This window comes from Citrus sinensis, chromosome 4, assembly GCF_022201045.2.
Source record: "Citrus sinensis cultivar Valencia sweet orange chromosome 4, DVS_A1.0, whole genome shotgun sequence".
NCBI classification, from domain to species: Eukaryota; Viridiplantae; Streptophyta; class Magnoliopsida; order Sapindales; family Rutaceae; genus Citrus; species Citrus sinensis.
This window is the reverse complement of record NC_068559.1, coordinates 29,120,061-29,137,666: the sequence shown is the minus strand read 5'-3', so window position 1 is coordinate 29,137,666 and position 17,606 is coordinate 29,120,061. Positions and strand designations below refer to the sequence as shown.

At 33.9% G+C, this 17,606-nt stretch overlaps 2 protein-coding genes across 3 annotated transcripts; one reads left to right on the top strand and one right to left on the bottom strand.

Moving 5' to 3' along the window:
• Positions 1 to 5,342: 5,342 nt before the first annotated feature.
• LOC102621206 (zinc finger protein WIP2-like) lies at positions 5,343 to 8,401 on the top strand. The gene is made up of 2 exons (XM_006482827.4): positions 5,343 to 6,544; positions 7,704 to 8,401. Exons 1-2 carry the CDS (start codon positions 5,999 to 6,001, stop codon positions 8,139 to 8,141), a joined length of 984 nt encoding a protein of 327 aa, XP_006482890.1. The 5' UTR covers positions 5,343 to 5,998; the 3' UTR covers positions 8,142 to 8,401.
• A 3,306-nt stretch (positions 8,402 to 11,707) lies between these two features.
• On the bottom strand, positions 11,708 to 17,527 carry LOC102621499 (uncharacterized). Of its 2 annotated transcripts, none has more exons than XM_025101088.2 (10): positions 16,548 to 17,527; positions 16,039 to 16,291; positions 15,016 to 15,411; positions 14,744 to 14,884; positions 14,544 to 14,647; positions 14,248 to 14,469; positions 13,366 to 13,860; positions 12,510 to 12,937; positions 12,244 to 12,337; positions 11,708 to 12,118 (listed from the first exon to the last, which is right to left on the bottom strand). In XM_025101088.2, the coding sequence occupies exons 2-10, from the start codon at positions 16,210 to 16,212 to the stop codon at positions 11,983 to 11,985; spliced, it is 2,190 nt and encodes a 729-aa protein (XP_024956856.2). In that variant the 5' UTR covers positions 16,213 to 16,291; positions 16,548 to 17,527; the 3' UTR covers positions 11,708 to 11,982. The 2 variants fall into 2 exon arrangements, with proteins under 2 accessions (XP_024956856.2, XP_006482891.2); XM_006482828.4 differs by having other exon boundaries at positions 16,039 to 16,270; positions 16,548 to 17,526.
• Between the last annotated feature and the right edge of the window lie 79 nt (positions 17,528 to 17,606).

The following is a 17,606-nucleotide window of genomic DNA, read 5'->3' as shown; positions in this document are numbered from 1 at the left end:
TCAATTAATTAAAACTCTTTTCAATTAATTTTAGCCTTGCTTTTAGGCCAATAATAACCACTTATTAGATCATATATCTGATGCTTATAATTAAAGCTAGGTTGATGCTAAATGTCATGTTCCTATAATTATGCATTTGCCCCTAAGTCATTATTTGTTCTAGCTATCACTTTCAATAAACCTATATTTGTAAAAAAAAAATTACAAATAAATATTATTATTCAGTAAACAATGTAGTGAATAAACTGCTGCCACAAATTTAAATGATCAAGTACCACAGTAACTAAGGTAAGCATCATTAGTATAGATTTCATCTTTTAAGTATATATGTTTCCTCAATTCATAAAATTACATCTCCAATCTATCGAGGTTTTGACTGTTTATATGGATCTCAATCCATGATAACTCAAACGGCATAATACATGAATGCAAGTTCATTACTCACACAGGATTAAGGTCGATTAAGCTTATTAAAGCTTATATGAGTTATGATTAATGACATTCGTTAAACTAGATCATTATCCACCGTAGTCTAGTTCAAAATATATACATATTAACTATTCTACTCGAAATCTCTACTTCGGTAATTAAGATAAAATCAAATCACTCATAATAGAAGTTGAAAAGTTACAGCCTTGCATAATGAAATACCCATTTCATCAATAGTTGTGAATAACTTTTTATTTATAAAGAACCTATGATTTATATCTTGTAGTATTGATATCATATGCCCAATACATAAATCACATATTTTATAAATAAGGACTAATAATGTACGCTCAAAATAAATAACGAATATATAAATTTTATGAAATTCTAAAATTGTTTATTTATCGCATGGTTTTAGGGTACAAAATAACAATAAGTCTAACAAAAGGACGGGAGGGTACATATACACTCGCTTAAATTGAAGTTATTGATGAGATCATTTACATTTTAGAGGACCAGGAGAATGCAGTGGAACAATGGAAGTGCATGCGATAATATTGATAGTTTTGCTGGACATCTTTTTTGCAGAGTTGAAGGCTTTTGCAGAATTGAAGGCAACAATAATATCATATATTCCAATTGCTTATATTTTCTGGGTTCTTTTAGAACCGTGCATGCGTAGCGATCTCTGTGGACCATTCGGACCAATATATCTGATTGTTTCTCATCCGTCCTTATTGATGAAAGAATACCAATTGGGCCACCCAGTCAGAAATGATCAGAGTACTGTGTAGTTTTAATTGGTTTTCCCATGGGTTGGTTAGAATCAAAAGAATCAGTGACTCCACATCCATTTGGCCCAAAGACTTTATAATCTTTGGGCGGGCACGAGAGTGAATATTGTGAATTCAATGAGATTGATTGAGGCGAAGAAATTACCCAGGGTTTAAGTACGGTGACCTTGATTTTGATAATATTTTTACAGATACATTTACACTAGTATTAAGTCAAATCCGAGAAACAGAGTTGAATTGTATTAATCTTAACTTTTTCCTTGTGAATTCGAATACTACACGTGCCCACCAATCCTACCAATCAAGTTTCTATTTCCATCTAATCGGATATATTTTCTCAAAAATATAAATTCTTTTTGCTCAAAAAATGTTGCAAAATAAGAAAGGGATTTTTCCTGTGGGGAAATTGACATTAACGTGCCATTAATTAGCCAAGCAGGATTGCTACTCGGCTACCTATGAACCTGCATCTGTATTACTGTTACTGATGTTGAGTGGAGGAATTGCCACTTGCAAGCAAAGTCCGAAGCAAGATAAGCCCATTTCTATCTGGCCAGCCATTTCATTTTCATCTACTCTTGACACTAACTCTAGTGTAGATAGTAGAGCGAGCCAGCAACTAAAGAATTCGAACTAATTTTTGGACCTTTGCCATGATTATGAATGGGGGTGACGTCGTGTTCGTATGCGAACAGTGAGTTCCAATCATGCTGTTTATATAATAATGGAAAATGTATACATATATCTATCGATCAGTTTATGCTAACTTATCCCTCTCATTCGTGTTGTTGCATTCCATGCAGCTGGTCACCGGTCACCTTCATCATCATTTTCTCTCGCATTACCTACTGTTGGCTCCTTATTCACCCAATCGCTTTCCATCTTATCAAAGTTTGGATTATTAACTTAACCAAGTGTACGTGTGAGTTTAAGAACAATCATAAATTTATGGACGTGTATGGAGAAAGAGAAAGAGAGAGACAAGTGCTTATTTCTGCGACATGGAAATGGCGGTGGGCCGCGGGATTTTCGCCAAATTCAGCTTTATTGGTCTTAAAAGAATATGAAAGATCCAAGCTGAAATTCTTTTCTGAATTGATCAAAGTGCATTTACATATGACATGCTTTGTTCTTTTTTAATATAAAAATATACGTTACAATTTGGAAATTTACCAAAATTGTCTGGATTGGCTATGAATTTGTGAAGTCAAAGATTTGGAACCAGGATAAGCGCTAAGTATCAAATTAACAATTAAGATTTGTTTGAAATGAGTTTCGAGGGTTTTCAGAATTAATTTCTGATTATTAATTTGGTGCTCACCACAAGTTCACCGAGCACCCAATTCTCATCCCATAATTTGAGCCTTCGGTTTAAAAATATCACAATTTCTAGACCTAAAACATGTGACACCTATTTTAAAAGTACATATATAAAATTAAAATAAGTCATATTTATTTTAAATATTTAGAAAAAAATTAACTCCACTAGCACAGAAAAGACCTTCAATATATTTCTACATAAATATATGAAAATAATAATTTATCACCGTGGTAATAGGTGGTTCTAAGAGGGTATTATGTTGCTTGAGATTTAACACCACAAAGGAGGGGATGCATGCCTTGACTTTTTGCAATGGGGCTCTTTGTTAACTAGGTAGAAAGAATTAATTAAAACAATTCGGAAACAAACAATAGTGGTTTGATTTTTGAGTCCTCATGGGAATTCGAATTTAGGAGGCAGAATTGTTTGGGAAAGCCAAAATAGCTCTTGGACATGGAGACTCTAAAGACTCTCAAGCTCAGTTCCCAAACGCACACTCGTGCAATCTTGGAAACATTAAATTATGGGACATGGACTGTGGTCAAAATAAACTCTTAAAAAAAATTTGAAATAGTTAAGATGTGGGTAAGGGCTATGGTCAAAAGCAATTAAAGACTCTTCATCAATAACCATAAATAACAAATAAAATGAAATATATCGCTTCCCTTACGTTTTGTTTATTTCTTCAATCAATACCTACATTTCGTTGAAGATTAAAAAATCACCATTACCAACCAAAGTTGGTTGGTGTGAGTGGTTCGGCACTCTCACTTCTTAAGAGAGGTCAGGAGTTTAAGCTCCGCTCTCGTATGGAATCACTACTTTGGCCAGCACTTTATCTCTTATGGGCCGACCCGGTGCGAGCGGGGATTAGTCTGGGTTGTGCTACGGGCTTAAAGATACCTCCCATAATTGGGGTCCACTTAGGACCACTTCGTGGTTCAGACAAAAAAAAAAAATCGCCATTACCACTGAATGAATTGAAAGTATAACAATTTTATATGGTAAAAATTTGCACCTAGTGGATTCTTGATGAACACATTAATTTATTTGGTATATTATAGTGGAAGATCTTAGATTTCGGGAAAAATCTGTAAATGTTGATGCATTCGATCGTGCCTTAGCGAAGTTCTCTGCATATTGAAAACATGAATCATTGATCTGAATGAACGTATGAATTGTTAATAACTAGGTTTCAATTCCCCCATGAGTTTTGCTTTGTTTATCGCAAGGAGTGGCTTTGAGCTAAGTTAAACTCTTTGATTGAAACGAGAGTACATTTGCTTCTTCAATATCTTCAATAGTCAACAAAGCACCAACGTGGCCTTCATACAGGACGAGTAGTAATTACGGTTTGAGTAAAACGAAAATATTGTTTCCACTGTAACAATTTCATTTTGAGCAATAAAAAAATGAGTTTAAATATAAATTAACAATTTGTTCATGATTTAGTTTTAATTGAGGAATTGAGAAAATGAATGGAAGTTTGATTAAGAAACCTTATAAAACTGAATATTGATGCATCCTTTTCTCTTATTCATTCTTGGCAACTACTGAAAATCCCATTGAAGGAAACTAACACACTCTGGCGACAAATTGAAAGCTCGTTAGCTGCTGAGAATTAATATGTGGCTGAGACTGCGCATTATATAACTTTGTGATCAATACTAAAAGCTTTGGGCCAATGAGAAATTATTATTTATTTTTTGTTATTGTAGTCACACAAGACACCCCAATAATTTGAATTGTCTCAAACTTTTTTGTCGCTTTGCCTTTGCCTCCAAAATCTAAATTGCTAAAAAGTCCAACCCCTTCCGCTTCTTCTGGCTGAAGAGGGTCCCTTCTCTCAAAATCAGCTAAAATTTAGAAGCATCTAGGTGCAATAGTGATGTGCCAAAGAAAATAATTAATAAAAGCCGCACTTGCAGGAATTTTTTTTTTTTTCCTTTTTCCTATGTTCATATAGTTTTCTCTAATACATACATATGCAAGTTCTAATATATGAATTTAACATTATGAATAATGTTATCTAATTACAGTGCGATAATTTTTAATTATAGATAGACAACATTAAATAGTTTCAACGTACGTACGTGCTTTCTCTTTGGTTTTAATTTTACCTACAAGTTAATTACTTGCATCTCAGAGTACCATAAATTATGAGAGAGGCAGGCATGTAACTTCTGTATCTATCATTATCCTTGCCGGCTTCACCGCCAACTAGCCACTAGCTTCGCATTTGCATTTCGTTTTCAAACTTTTATTTTTGGTTTTCCACACGGCAAAAGTTTTGATTTTATAAAATATAAAGGATCATGCCGACACAAGCAATACCACTTAAATTGTACTATTCATTTTTTCATGTTGAATTTTGGTTCCACGTGTCGATTTCGTGTTAATACTTGAAGCTTCTCCTTGTACTTTGGACAAGGATTTGAATTTACGGGGAGCCGCTAGGTGGTAGGCACAAAATTTCGCTTAAAACAAGAGACACCAAAGACAATATGAATGTCGTTGTCTTGCTACAGCAGCCAGGTGATTAAGGTAATGAATGAGTTAAGAGATGGGAATAAGATTGTGATGTTTGTTTATTAGCTAGCATAAGAACCTTCTAATTAAAAGCTAATTAAACATGCACGACTAATTAATGCAAACGAATTAACTTTATGCTGACGTGACTTCACATGAATTCAATTCATCTTCATGGATACATAAGATATTTGTATTCTTTAGCAAGTTTGTGTACAAAGGGTTGCTGCCATGTATCAGTATAAGAGGATTCGAACTAAGTGATGATATAAAAACTGAAAAACCCTAGTTATAGTAAATAAAGTGAAATGGGTTTGTGAGTTTGTTGACTGAAGCAAGAAAGATCAAGAAGATGGAGTGATGGTGGAATAGAAACAGTGGATGCAGGAAGGGATGTGCATGAAAATGGAACATTGAACACGCGCACCAAAGCAAATGCCGGATGGCCTCTACCCTAAAACCTCTTGAGTTACTGGAAGTAAGATAGCATTGATCACAAAAATAAAATTTGGAAAAAAATTCAGAGAAAAAGAAAAAAAGAATGTTTCTCTCTCTATCTCTCTCTTTAATCTTTATGTATGTGATGCAACAATCTCTTGGGAGACAAGCTGCTGCAGGTCTAATCTCTGACTTTCTCCTTCGGCTTTTACTTTCTAATATTAACCCCTTTCTGTTTGCTGCAGCAGGGGGTAATTTCTTGACTTTCAACACTCTTTTATTTTTACCAACCACTAATGAATCTGTTCTTTTCCTCTATCAAATTTACCCTAAGCTCTCGCTCTCTCTCTCTCTCCCTCTCTCCCTCAACTCATCCACGCACACAAAAATGTTTATGTATGTGTATATAAATCATCACTGTGGTCGATGGTAGCCAAAGTAGTGTAGCTAGCTGATCTCTCTTCTTTTGTCCTCATCAGATTTCAATATGACAGATCCTTATTCATCAAATCTCTTCAATGGGTGGTTCAATTTCAAGCCTCTTCATCCTCACTACTCTCCTAACATCATAAGCAACAAGTCTATCTTTCAAAGCCAAAATTATCTTCCTCCTCCTCCTCCTCCTCCTCCTTCACCTCCTCTGAAAGAAGCACTTCCTCTAATAAACTGCTTAAGCCCTGCTCGGAGACAAGAAGAAGATCAACAAGAACCTTTCGTTAGTACTGCCAAGGAAGAGGACAAGGTAAACTGTACTAATGATGATGGTGAAGAAACTGTAACTGTGGCACTACACATAGGGCTCCCTAACCCTAGCAGCAGCTCTGATCATGATTTGGACTCAATAAGGCTCTCATCATCTGCAGATGTGACGGCAATAACAGAGGATAAGATTAAGGAAGGAGTAGTCATGAGTTTGGAAAGATTAAACAAAGGCCAGTACTGGATTCCTACCGCTTCTCAGATTCTCATTGGTCCAACACAATTCTCATGTCCTATTTGCTCCAAGAACTTTAATCGTTACAACAACTTGCAGGTTTGTACATATAGTCTTCTCCCTTTTTCTGAATTTAATTTGTACGTCATCTTTTTATTAATTAATTTTATACTAACAAGATACGAAGCTAATTTGTTTCTCCTACATAGTTTTAATTTTTGCACGTTCATTTCCCGGTTTTAGATTTGATACATGAGCATGTCATCTATAGCTTCAACAGAAACTCAGCTCAAAGCTGGGGCTTCTTGTGTGTGATAGTTGCAAAAGTTCATGAGATGTTCCTCATATGCTTTCAATATTGCTTTGAAGATTGTGCATGCTCACCACCCATTTCCATAATGTTTTAAAGGAAGACTGATGAAAATTTTTGGTGCTTCCAGGGTTCAGATGATGATCTTAGATCATCAAGAACCTGTACCGTTCTCAATCTGCACACTCCAGCTCTGCACCCAATGTTTTTTTTTTTTTTCTTTTAAGTGTTGCACAATTAAATTCACAAACACCAATTCCTCAAGAGTTAAATTCACAAACCCCAATTCCTCACGTCTGTTAAACATAAACCCTGAACTCAGATGCCTTCGGCTTTGTATGATTAGTAGAAAATAATCCCAATCTGACAAACCAAACTTACCTGGAAATGGTCACAACAAATTAGGATTTGACATTGCTTCGTATTCGAGAGTACCCATTACAAACCCTTTGCAAGTCATGTTCTTATTGAGATGCATTTTAAAGAAACTTAGAACTATTCAAAGTAGAATTTTATACAATAAGATGAATAGTTTAGAGTCTAGGAGGTGTTGTCAGATAATCAAAATGCATTTCACAATTATCAATGATCAAAGAAGTTTAAAGTCAAGTTGCTGTATTAAAATTTAATTTATTTTTTTTCACTACTCTCTAATCTCTATAGATGGGTTTGCTCAGTTTATGTTCTTTTGAATGTCCACTAACGTACCTTTTTGTTTCTTCTATCAATTTAGGGTTGCTAAATGCTGTAACATATATACATAATTGAGTGTGTCTTTCTCCTTCTCTCTCAATGTGGCATATTGCAAAACTTTTAGCTGCTTTATTCTAATATTCTTAGCTCTGGCAGTCTGGCTATATCATGTGTGCCTCCTCTTTTTGCTCGCTCTCTCTCTCTCTCTCTCATCATCATGGGCTTGTTTGCTTGCTTGCTTCAATATTATTGCAGATGCACATGTGGGGCCATGGATCTCAGTACAGAAAAGGACCTGACTCTTTAAGAGGATCCCAGCCATCAGCCATGTTAAAACTCCCTTGCTACTGCTGTGCACAAGGATGTAAGCATAACATTGATCATCCAAGAGCTAGGCCTCTCAAAGACTTTAGAACTCTCCAAACACATTACAAGAGAAAGCATGGGATCAAACCTTTCATGTGCAGAAAATGTGGCAAGCCATTTGCAGTTAAAGGTGATTGGAGAACTCATGAGAAAAATTGTGGCAGAATTTGGTATTGCGTTTGTGGATCGGATTTTAAGCACAAAAGGTCTTTAAAAGATCACATTAAAGCCTTTGGCCATGGCCATGCGGCATTAGGTATTGAATGCTTTGAAGAAGATGATGAGCCAGCTTCTGAAATTGAGCATGATGGTGAGTGCTCAGTGTGATACACACACTCACACATGCAATTAATGGATTTAATTAAAGGAATTATGCCACCAATTTTTTCTATCTTGTGCATCTTTTGCACTCAAGGCTGATTAATTTGTTCCCATCGTCATGTAAAGCCTAGTGTAAATTTGAGGATGAAGTAGCGAGTGAAGTGTGAAGTTTAATTAAGGATTGTCCGTTTGGACAAGTACTAAGTACGTACGATGATTTCAAGTAATTACTGCTTTTTAGTAAAGTGCTTAATTTTATGTAGTTACTGGCAATCGAGTTGTAAAAAAGTGTTCTTTTTTTCCCCCAAATATTTGTTGTGAGAGTTACGAATTAACCAATTATTAATTAATTATTAGTGGGATGATAAAATTTTCTATGGGTTTGTAACCTCTAGATGGCATATTAGAGTGAGCTTCTCAACAACTCCCCCCCCCATCAAAACCTCCCACCATATATATGGGTGACGGACCTAAACACTTATGCAATACTCTTATCACTAGACTATACGTATTTTATTATATGGAAAATATGTCCAAAAATAGTTTATTTAACTCTTTCATAAGAGACTTCAGGCTCACAGAGAAAAAAATGACCTAAGAGGAGAAACTGGGTTCGCCTCTGTGTGTGTGTATAGAGAGAGGATCAGGAGCTCTTTTTTTCAAACAAATCTTCAATCATAATAAATCCAGTGGTTAAAATTATTATGGACGTGGATTTCTTTTTTAAAGAAAAACTAATAAAATTTGGCCCCACCAAAATTTACATTTACTTCTATTATCTTTCTCTCTCTTATTTTTGCCTATTTTGATACTTTTCTTATTTCTTTCTTTTCTATATATTCTTCTCTCGATGGTTTCTACATGGAGAAATAATAAGTTCAAGCGTTACCTTCTTAAATCCAATTATGCTCTTAAAAAAAATAGTGTTGTATTATAAATTAAAGAATATGGAAGGAAAAAGAAGTGTTATTCACATTAAAAGGTGAAGAAAAGCTTAGATATACTGTATAATTTTCTTTTTATTTCTTATTAAAAAAATCTTAGCCATAAAAAGTTTGCAGTCATGTACACTTGTTTGTGGAGTTATTATTATGTTAAGTAGTTCTTATTATTAACACCCCCCTCAAGAGAGAGAGAGAGAGAGAGATTAATGCATAGTTTTGTATGACTATACGGGTATATTTGTAAGGCAATATAATTTTGTCTTGGGGCTTGAAATTGGAATATTAGATCATCCAGGATTATTTAAAAAAAAAATTGTTACTATTATACAAATCATTTTGGAAGAAGAAGATCATGCAGTAAAGAGTGAAATGTGATGAAAGGAATTAATAATATTTAAACTTTAAAAGAAATTCATATAATCAATTAATTTTAACCATTAGATTGATTATGATTTGATGACTATGGGTCTGTTTTGAATTGTTTTTAGAAAGTTTAAAAATGATTTTGAAAAGCCAAAAGTTAATTTTGGTGTTCAATATCTTTTAATCTCTCTTATATTTAACACAATTCCATATATATCATAATGTAGAAATATTTCGATCCAAAATCTTGAATTTGTTAAAGTCTGAAAAGGCTATTAAGCCATATAGTTAATAGTATAATGGTATTTATACTATTAAACCATATTACTTAATAGCATTTCTAAATTTTAAAAAGGTTTAAGATCTTAAACCAGTACTCTATCATCACATATATTATAGAAATCCAACCTTATCCTCATTAACTTTAAACATATTCTTATTATTATTATATTGAGATAAAAAGTTTAAAATATATATATAATTGATAATATAAACTATTTATTTTAGTTATCATTATTACATATACACAATTAAAAATATTTATATATATATTTATAAATGTGTAAATAAATTTTATTAAGTTTAGTTCAATTATCTATATTCTTACCATAATTTAACAATAATATTTATTAAACACATATGATTATTTTTAAAACTTACAATAGTTTTAAAGTAAATTTTACGAAACATTTAACTGATCATTTTCAAAGTTAATTATTTTTACAGCATAATTAATAATAATTATTTCAAAAGCTGCTGCTTACCAAACTGCCCCTAAAATTTTGTATAAAAATTAATGTTAAAAAGAGGGTTCCCCTATCCCATCCCATGTCTATATACAAAATTTTAAACAAAATCTCAACCCTTAAATCACAATCAGTCTAACGGTTAAAGTTAACCATTGTATATGTACATAAACAAATACAGTCTCACGATAATTTAACACTAATATTAATTAGCGTATATTCATCAACAGCTTTAAACAGAAATCAAATAACAATAAGCTCTTAGAGGGTTTTGTTTATTAATAAAGATCGCAAGGATAGATTTATTTATTCGACTAAATTTAAACGAAGACGTATTCTATGTCGTTAACTTGTTATAGGAACTAGGAAGGACTACTGAAAAATATTTAAAAAAATAATAAAAGAATAATTAACAGTATCTACCCTGCCGCCAGTAGTAAAACTTCATCTGATTCTCTCTCTCTCTTCATGGCACCCCCTCCAACACGTGAACCAAGTCAATTTTTTAATTGATTCCGAAGTAATTAGATTTATTTGATCTTTGGCACTTAGTTAGCAGGTGGTAGATTTGTGTTTGAGAGGTCGCAACTTTCAGAAAATCAACGGATGAAATTTAAAGAAGAGATGCACTTGACAAGTTGAAGAATACAGTAGAAAAAGAATCCACAACTAATCATGAAGTTAATCAGTTCTACGCATATGGGGTTGTATCTAGAAATTCAAAAAAAAAAAGAAAAAAAATCAGGTCAAAAAGGCACAGCCAGGTTTAAATTTTAAAATATGTAAAAGCTTTGCCACTGTTCAGTTTAGCTTCAAATACACATTTTAAAATGTGAAGGCGATAGTAATTCTGTCATACTGAAATATTAATGGAGTATTCAATACTTTTGGATTCATTAACCAACCTACATTTTTGCCCGAGGTGACGTGATGAAGAAAGGAAGGAAGCCGTGCATTGACCAGTCTTTCCCTCCTAGTCTTCATTTTGTTAATCTTATGTTTATTTTAAAGTAACGATAGATTTATTAAAGTTTAGGGTACAATTTCCAACCACCGAATTTACCAAGATAAATTTTGGTATGTCATACAGCAGGAAAAGAAAAAAAAAGTTATTTTATTTATAATTAAAAAATGTTTTGAAGATAATAAACTGGCCACTTCTTATTATGATTGTTTTTATCTTCAAGCTCGGTGATTGGAAAACTTTGTGTAAACAAACTAGTAGTTAGGCCCTGTTTGGTATGGAGGAAGCTACAGCAATTGTGAAAAAAAATAATTATAACTATAAAATAAAAATTATTAATTTATAGTAAATACAATTTTTAAGTAATAATTTTAATAAAATTAGTAATATATAATAGATTTTTCACCTAACAAGTATAAAATCAAATCAACTTAACTTTTAAGTTACAGCAACTAATGTTTACTAAATACTTTATTGCTGTAACTTTTAAACTATATCTGTTCAACTTTAATCCCAAACAAAACCTTAATCACAATAAAAAAAAACCAACCATCATGTTAAAATAATAATAATAATAATAATAAATAATATGCCAAAATCCAAAGAAAAATCAGTTATGCACACATCTAACTATTATCACACTGACATTTCCTACAAAATGTGCAATCAGCCTTGGTAAAGAACCAATATTGTTAGGCATGGAATGGCCGGAACCCTCTAAAACTAAATGGTAAGTAGCCAAAATTTCTCGATCTTATCAAGAGGGGGCTAGGAGTGACACAAGAGGATTGAGAAACCAATAAGTTTAGGCAATCAATGTGTTTTATGTATCATTGAAACAAATGACAGTCACATTCCAGCATGCATGCAAGTATTGAATTACGGCAAAGACACCAGTACTCTTTGTATGGGATGAACATCCAAGGCATTGTTGAAGGAAGCTTGGTCCCCAAAGTAAACGAAATTCTGAGATTTGAGGAAAAGAAACACACAAGAAAAGAGATAGATTCAGTTGAAAATCACAGTTTGAAAGATCCACACCTGCACACGAATCAGTAAAACATAAAGCTTGGATAGGGAAGACAACTCACCTTTTCCCAGTAAGAACTCCATAAGCTGATGTGGCAAAATATGATCTTGAAACCCTAGTAAAAACCTTTCTGTAGTGAGGTATGACTATTTGTCCTGCAGGATATTTTCGTATTCGTGTTAGCGCAAAGTCAAAAAGAAATACAATCCAGTAAATAAAAAACCAGAACAGCCAATCCTTCTTATGCAACAAGCATAATCAAACACTTCTACATTTTAGTCCAGTGTGTCCTTGGAAGAAATAGGAAATTTGCACAAGGCCCCTCACCTATAGTAAAAAAGTTGCTCTGAAGAATTGAAACCAGAGCATGAGATCTTCCACTTATATTCTCTTGGTGCAGTGAATTTTTAGAAGGTGAAATGATTTTATCAAGGCTAACAATCTCTGGAGAATTAACGCTATTGCTATGACAAGTTACAATCTCAAACCATATCCCAGCTGGAAATCTTCTTCGTCTCACCAACCAGAGTACAATTTTAATATAAGGTGTGGCATGGATAATAGATATAATGACTTCGATCAGCATGCAGATAAGGCTGATGCTTGTGTTCATCATGGTGAAGAAAATATAGAAAACAGAAGTTGTTGGTAACAGAAGTAGCAGTGGCGTAAAGAGAAGAGATCCGACAATATGTTGCTTCACAGTGTACTCATAGCTATCTAGTCTTTGTCGAAGAGGATTACACTTACGACCCCTGCCAAAATAATTCAGCAACTGTATGAAGAACTTGAAGCAAAGAAACATCAAAATCACAGAGACAACTAAATCTCAAGACATTTTCCTGTTTTCTACCAAAAAAAAAAAAAATATCAAGCACCCATTAATTATGTAAAAGAAGGGCCTAGTCATACGAGTAGGTTTCATTTGTAATTGCAACCTATAATGCAGTAAAGTTGAAATATGCCCGTCCCACAAAAACAAACAGTCACCAGCCAACCTCTTTCAGAAATAATACTACTTCAAAGTACATAATAACAATTTATGTGATCAATAGATATGAAGCACTCATTAGATCATGTAAAAAGAAGGGCCTAGTCTTAATAGTAGGTTTCATCTGTAATTGCAACTTGCAAGTGAGAATCTTAATGATTTTAATCAGAAAAAGTTTTAGTTCAGGCTAACCTGAACAAGCGCCACAAAGCTGCTAATGCCTGTATCTGCTGAGAGTACAAAAGTGATATCATCCAATGGAGGGTTGAAACATGCAACGTCACTACCACAATCATGTCTCTAACCAAGGCAGCAGGTACAGTCATCCCAAAAAGAATTCCTAATATAGCAAGTCCTTTCACCAAATAAACCAAGAGGGAATCAACAAAGAACCAGAGTGTAGACCATATTTGGATGGCATTAAGGGAAATCATGCCAAGAACTCCAGCCAACTCGGTATTCAACTTGAAACCTGCTGGCACTCCCATCAACCATACACAACCTGTACGCAACAGCTCATTTGTAGTATCATTGGCAAAGTCCGAAACCCATAAGCAGACTGATTCCGCATTAAACAACAGTGAGAAACCAATCAAGTTTCCCAAAAGCAAATCGACAGCTAAGCTTGACCACATGGAGTGCTTACGTAATGCAGCTTTCTCAGCATATTCAACACATGACTGAGACCTTACAAAAAATAAAAAATAAAATAAAATAAATTATGCTACAAGAAATAAAAGGGCCTGTTCCAGAAAATGAAGACAACAATAGATCAAATGTAATACACTTAAGATCATGGTATCCAGTCCATCTAGGTTGGACCAAATAGGCTAACAATTCAACTGGTTAACCATGAGCTTTCCGAATAAGAAAAACAGAGAAATAAATTTTATTTTTTTCTTTTTCTTGGTAGGAATTACAAGCTCCTTTTGTAAATGAGAGAATAGAGAAATAAACAACATTTTAAATGATTCTAAATTAAATAATCAAAGTATATAATTTCATTTTCTACCACAAAGGAAAACCTCATAAATAAAAAAACTCCAATATATGTTACCGAGAGCCTCTTGTCACCTGGAGTCATTGTCCTGAAGAAGGATAGGCCAAAACAAGATCTGACCACAACGAATTTGGATATTTATCCAAGCAGTGTTGAATAAACTTTTTGATGTAGTGTATATCCACGATTGTGATCCAAAACCCAGAAGGCTATGAAGAAACTGAAGAAAAATATAGAATATAGTGGACAACGAAGCCATAGACACAGCCAATAACTGCCACACCAGAGCAATAAGCCTAAAAACAACACATGCCATTAGAAAGTGCACAGGAAACTAGGATAGTGTAATCACCAAAGACTAGAGAAATACATGCAAATAATAGAAAACTTAGTGAAAGGCCTGCTGGAGCCAACATGTCTCTCAAAGACCATTTTGGAAGCAGTGGCACTATTCATTGCTAGAATCACTGCATCCTGAATTGAGGAAGACAAAAATACAAATTTTCAGTCACTAAAGAATTTTTGAAACATGGTATATAGCACAAAGGGCAATCTTGCAAACTACTTTACCAAGTCATTGAGAGGTTGCTTCTGGTGAAGTTCATCAATCCACTTGGGTTCCTTGAGAGGAATTTTCACCTTTTTGAAAGAATTCCAACAACTCAAGGAGAAATGGCGTGCACCATATGTGGGAGTTTCATAAAGTATCACCTAAAATTTTCAAACAGAAAGGAGATTTACCACAACTGAAAAAAACAACTTAAACATATATCAAGCAGTAAAGTAATCATGACTTATCTTTAAAAATTGAAAAAAAAAAAGGGTAATCATGACTTACATACGTGGACATCGCACTGAGACACCAATCGCCCGTTCCAGTGAATGTGATGCAATTTGGGAATACAGTGAATATTTCTACCATGAATTTCATAAGGATCATATGCCATCTCAATCCAGTGATTGCTTCCAGTAGCAGCTTGCGTATGTTTCTCTAGTAAGCCATCAAGTTTGTGGCACCCACAATAGTATCTTCTATTTCTCTTTCTTAGCATACCCTCACTGTTTAGTGCACAAGCAATATGACAAGTAGAATACTTTTTTTTATCATTATCTCCCACTCCAATCCCGAACAACTGATCATTATCGCTGGGACATGCGGCACACTGACCAAGCAAAGAAAACATTGACTTATCCTGTAAAGTTATAGACATGCTCCTGTTTGTATCGCAGAGGATTTCCTGATAACAAGAAATAGTGCACACTGTAAGATATAATCTAGAACTAAAATCCTTCATATATCCACTTCAAATGCACGAAAATATGCTTCATTAACTCCATAAAGCCTTTAACACACAAAAAATCAGAGCAACCTCCATTGCAGCTTCATTACCCCTCCGGACAGACCAATATCCATCAAAAGAGTTTAGCGTAATCAAACCTCATCACAACATCTCCCCAAACTCAATAACGTGTTACTAAGAAAACAATATGAAAGTAATACAGTGAGAAACAGGAATATAAGAAAATAATCTGAAAACATCAATAGCTCTAATCCAATTAAATCTCTATGATACCATTTCTCCTAGCTCTAACTGAACATAGTATACTCACCAATGTATCATAATATCAGAGTTCTACAAGTTTCAAAGTGAACATTGTATACTCATCAATGCTTCATAATATAACGTTACAACATTGTCCAATGTTGTTGAACAAACCACTGTCAAAATCATCTAAACTTGATATGTACTGTGAGAGTTACACAATTAAAAGAAATGCAACTAAAATACTTGGTGCTTGGAGAATTAGATGTTCTTTACAAACTTCTAATTGCCAAAAAAGATTAAAACAATTATTCTTTATACCTTAAGACTGTATTGGCAGCCAGAGAAAGAGGATTCATCACAAGCGAATGCCACAACAATGTCGAGAGATGCCGATGCGCAAGAGACGAACCAGCCAAACAAGAAAGTGTACGATGAAGAAGGCTCAGTTGATGACAGGTGCTTCGGCCACCAAATTCTACATTGTTTTCTCATTTTTCACCTCATGATCATCTCATAGAATCAACTAATTATTCGATCATCAATCACTCTCCTATCCACAAAAGCCAGCACACTAGATTAAATTAAATTAAATTATCCGTTATTTACAATATTATGCAACGTAGGGTAATAGATCCAAAACTTTATTGTTTTCTCCCCGAAATTTCTCGAGAAACAAAAACAGGATTGTGATTAGAATAAATTAGCCGTAGTTAATTAGATAATTAAAGTCCATTGTTAGAAATAAAGAGATAATAAATAAGTATACAAAGAATTATCAATCGTAAAATTTGGACACGGGTAAACAGGTAGAAAGAGAGAGCTCTTACAAGCTGAAGAAATCGGTGCCATTACTTCTGGATTATTCAGCCAAGAGCGAAAGAAAGCAAAAGGAAAAATCTGAGACAAAGTGGTGAGTGTTAGCTCGACTCCATATCTCTGTACCTCTGTCTGCCAAATCTCAAAAATAAAATTAATATAAGATGATGGGCTGTGGCATTTACAGGGGTGGGCGTTTTGGTTTTCGGTTCGCTTTTTACGGATTTCGGTTCGGTTTACAATCCGTTCGGGTTTGATAATTCAACCCAAACGGTTTGAAAAGCTACTATGGTTCTGTACGGTTCCGTTTTAAATTCGGTTTGGGATCGATTCGATTTGAAATTCGGTTCGGCTTCAGGTTCGGATTTTCGATTTCAATTCCGGTTTAGATCGTAAGAGGTCGAATTGTATTCATTTTACATAAATACAGAATATAACACCTAAAACAGCTTTAATCACACTATAAAAATGAATACAAATATATTCAATTCAACAACCTTGCAAAGTATATGTCAAAATATGAGATTTTCAATTATATTTTATTCATAATCCTCAATCTTAAACTCAAATTTGAGAGCAACATGAATATGCAAAATTTAGAAAGCCAAATCTCAAAAAGAAGGCAAAAAAAAAAAAACAACTGATTAGCTAAAAACACTACCATCACAAGAATTACATAAGTATAAAATAAAAAAACCTCATAAATTTTTCTTTTTTACCGGCAAGATCAAGTCAACCATATGTCTTAAGCCCAAAATGCTACAATAAGAAGACTCTCAACCAACAAAGATACAAATTTTACACACCCAAAATATTCTACAGCAAACTAAGAATCAGGAATCAAAAGAAAAAGAAACAAACCCAGAAGAAAGAAAGCCAAGAGAAGCAAGAACGGAAGAAATAAAAAGGACAAGCCTTTAAAACCGAACCGAACAGTAAACCCGATCGGGTTATATTAGGGGAAAACAAACCTAAATTACTAGAAACCAAACCCCGTCCCCCTCAAAATTAAGCGAAGCCTCATCTCTCTTTGCAAGTATTCTGCATTTAGGAAGATGCTTTCGATTTTG

Excerpts from the sequence above, each read along its gene's own strand:
- LOC102621206 (XM_006482827.4), top strand. The coding sequence starts at position 5,999 with ATGACAGATCCTTATTCATCAAATCTCTTCAATGGGTGGTTCAATTTC. Across the intron at positions 6,545-7,703 it reads ATCGTTACAACAACTTGCAG|ATGCACATGTGGGGCCATGG; the intron begins GTTTGTACATAT and ends ATATTATTGCAG.
- LOC102621499 (XM_025101088.2), bottom strand. The coding sequence starts at position 16,212 with ATGAGAAAACAATGTAGAATTTGGTGGCCGAAGCACCTGTCATCAACT. Across the intron at positions 14,648-14,743 it reads AGCAACCTCTCAATGACTTG|GATGCAGTGATTCTAGCAAT; the intron begins GTAAAGTAGTTT and ends TCCTCAATTCAG. Across the intron at positions 13,861-14,247 it reads CTTCAGGACAATGACTCCAG|GTCTCAGTCATGTGTTGAAT; the intron begins GTGACAAGAGGC and ends ATTTTTTGTAAG.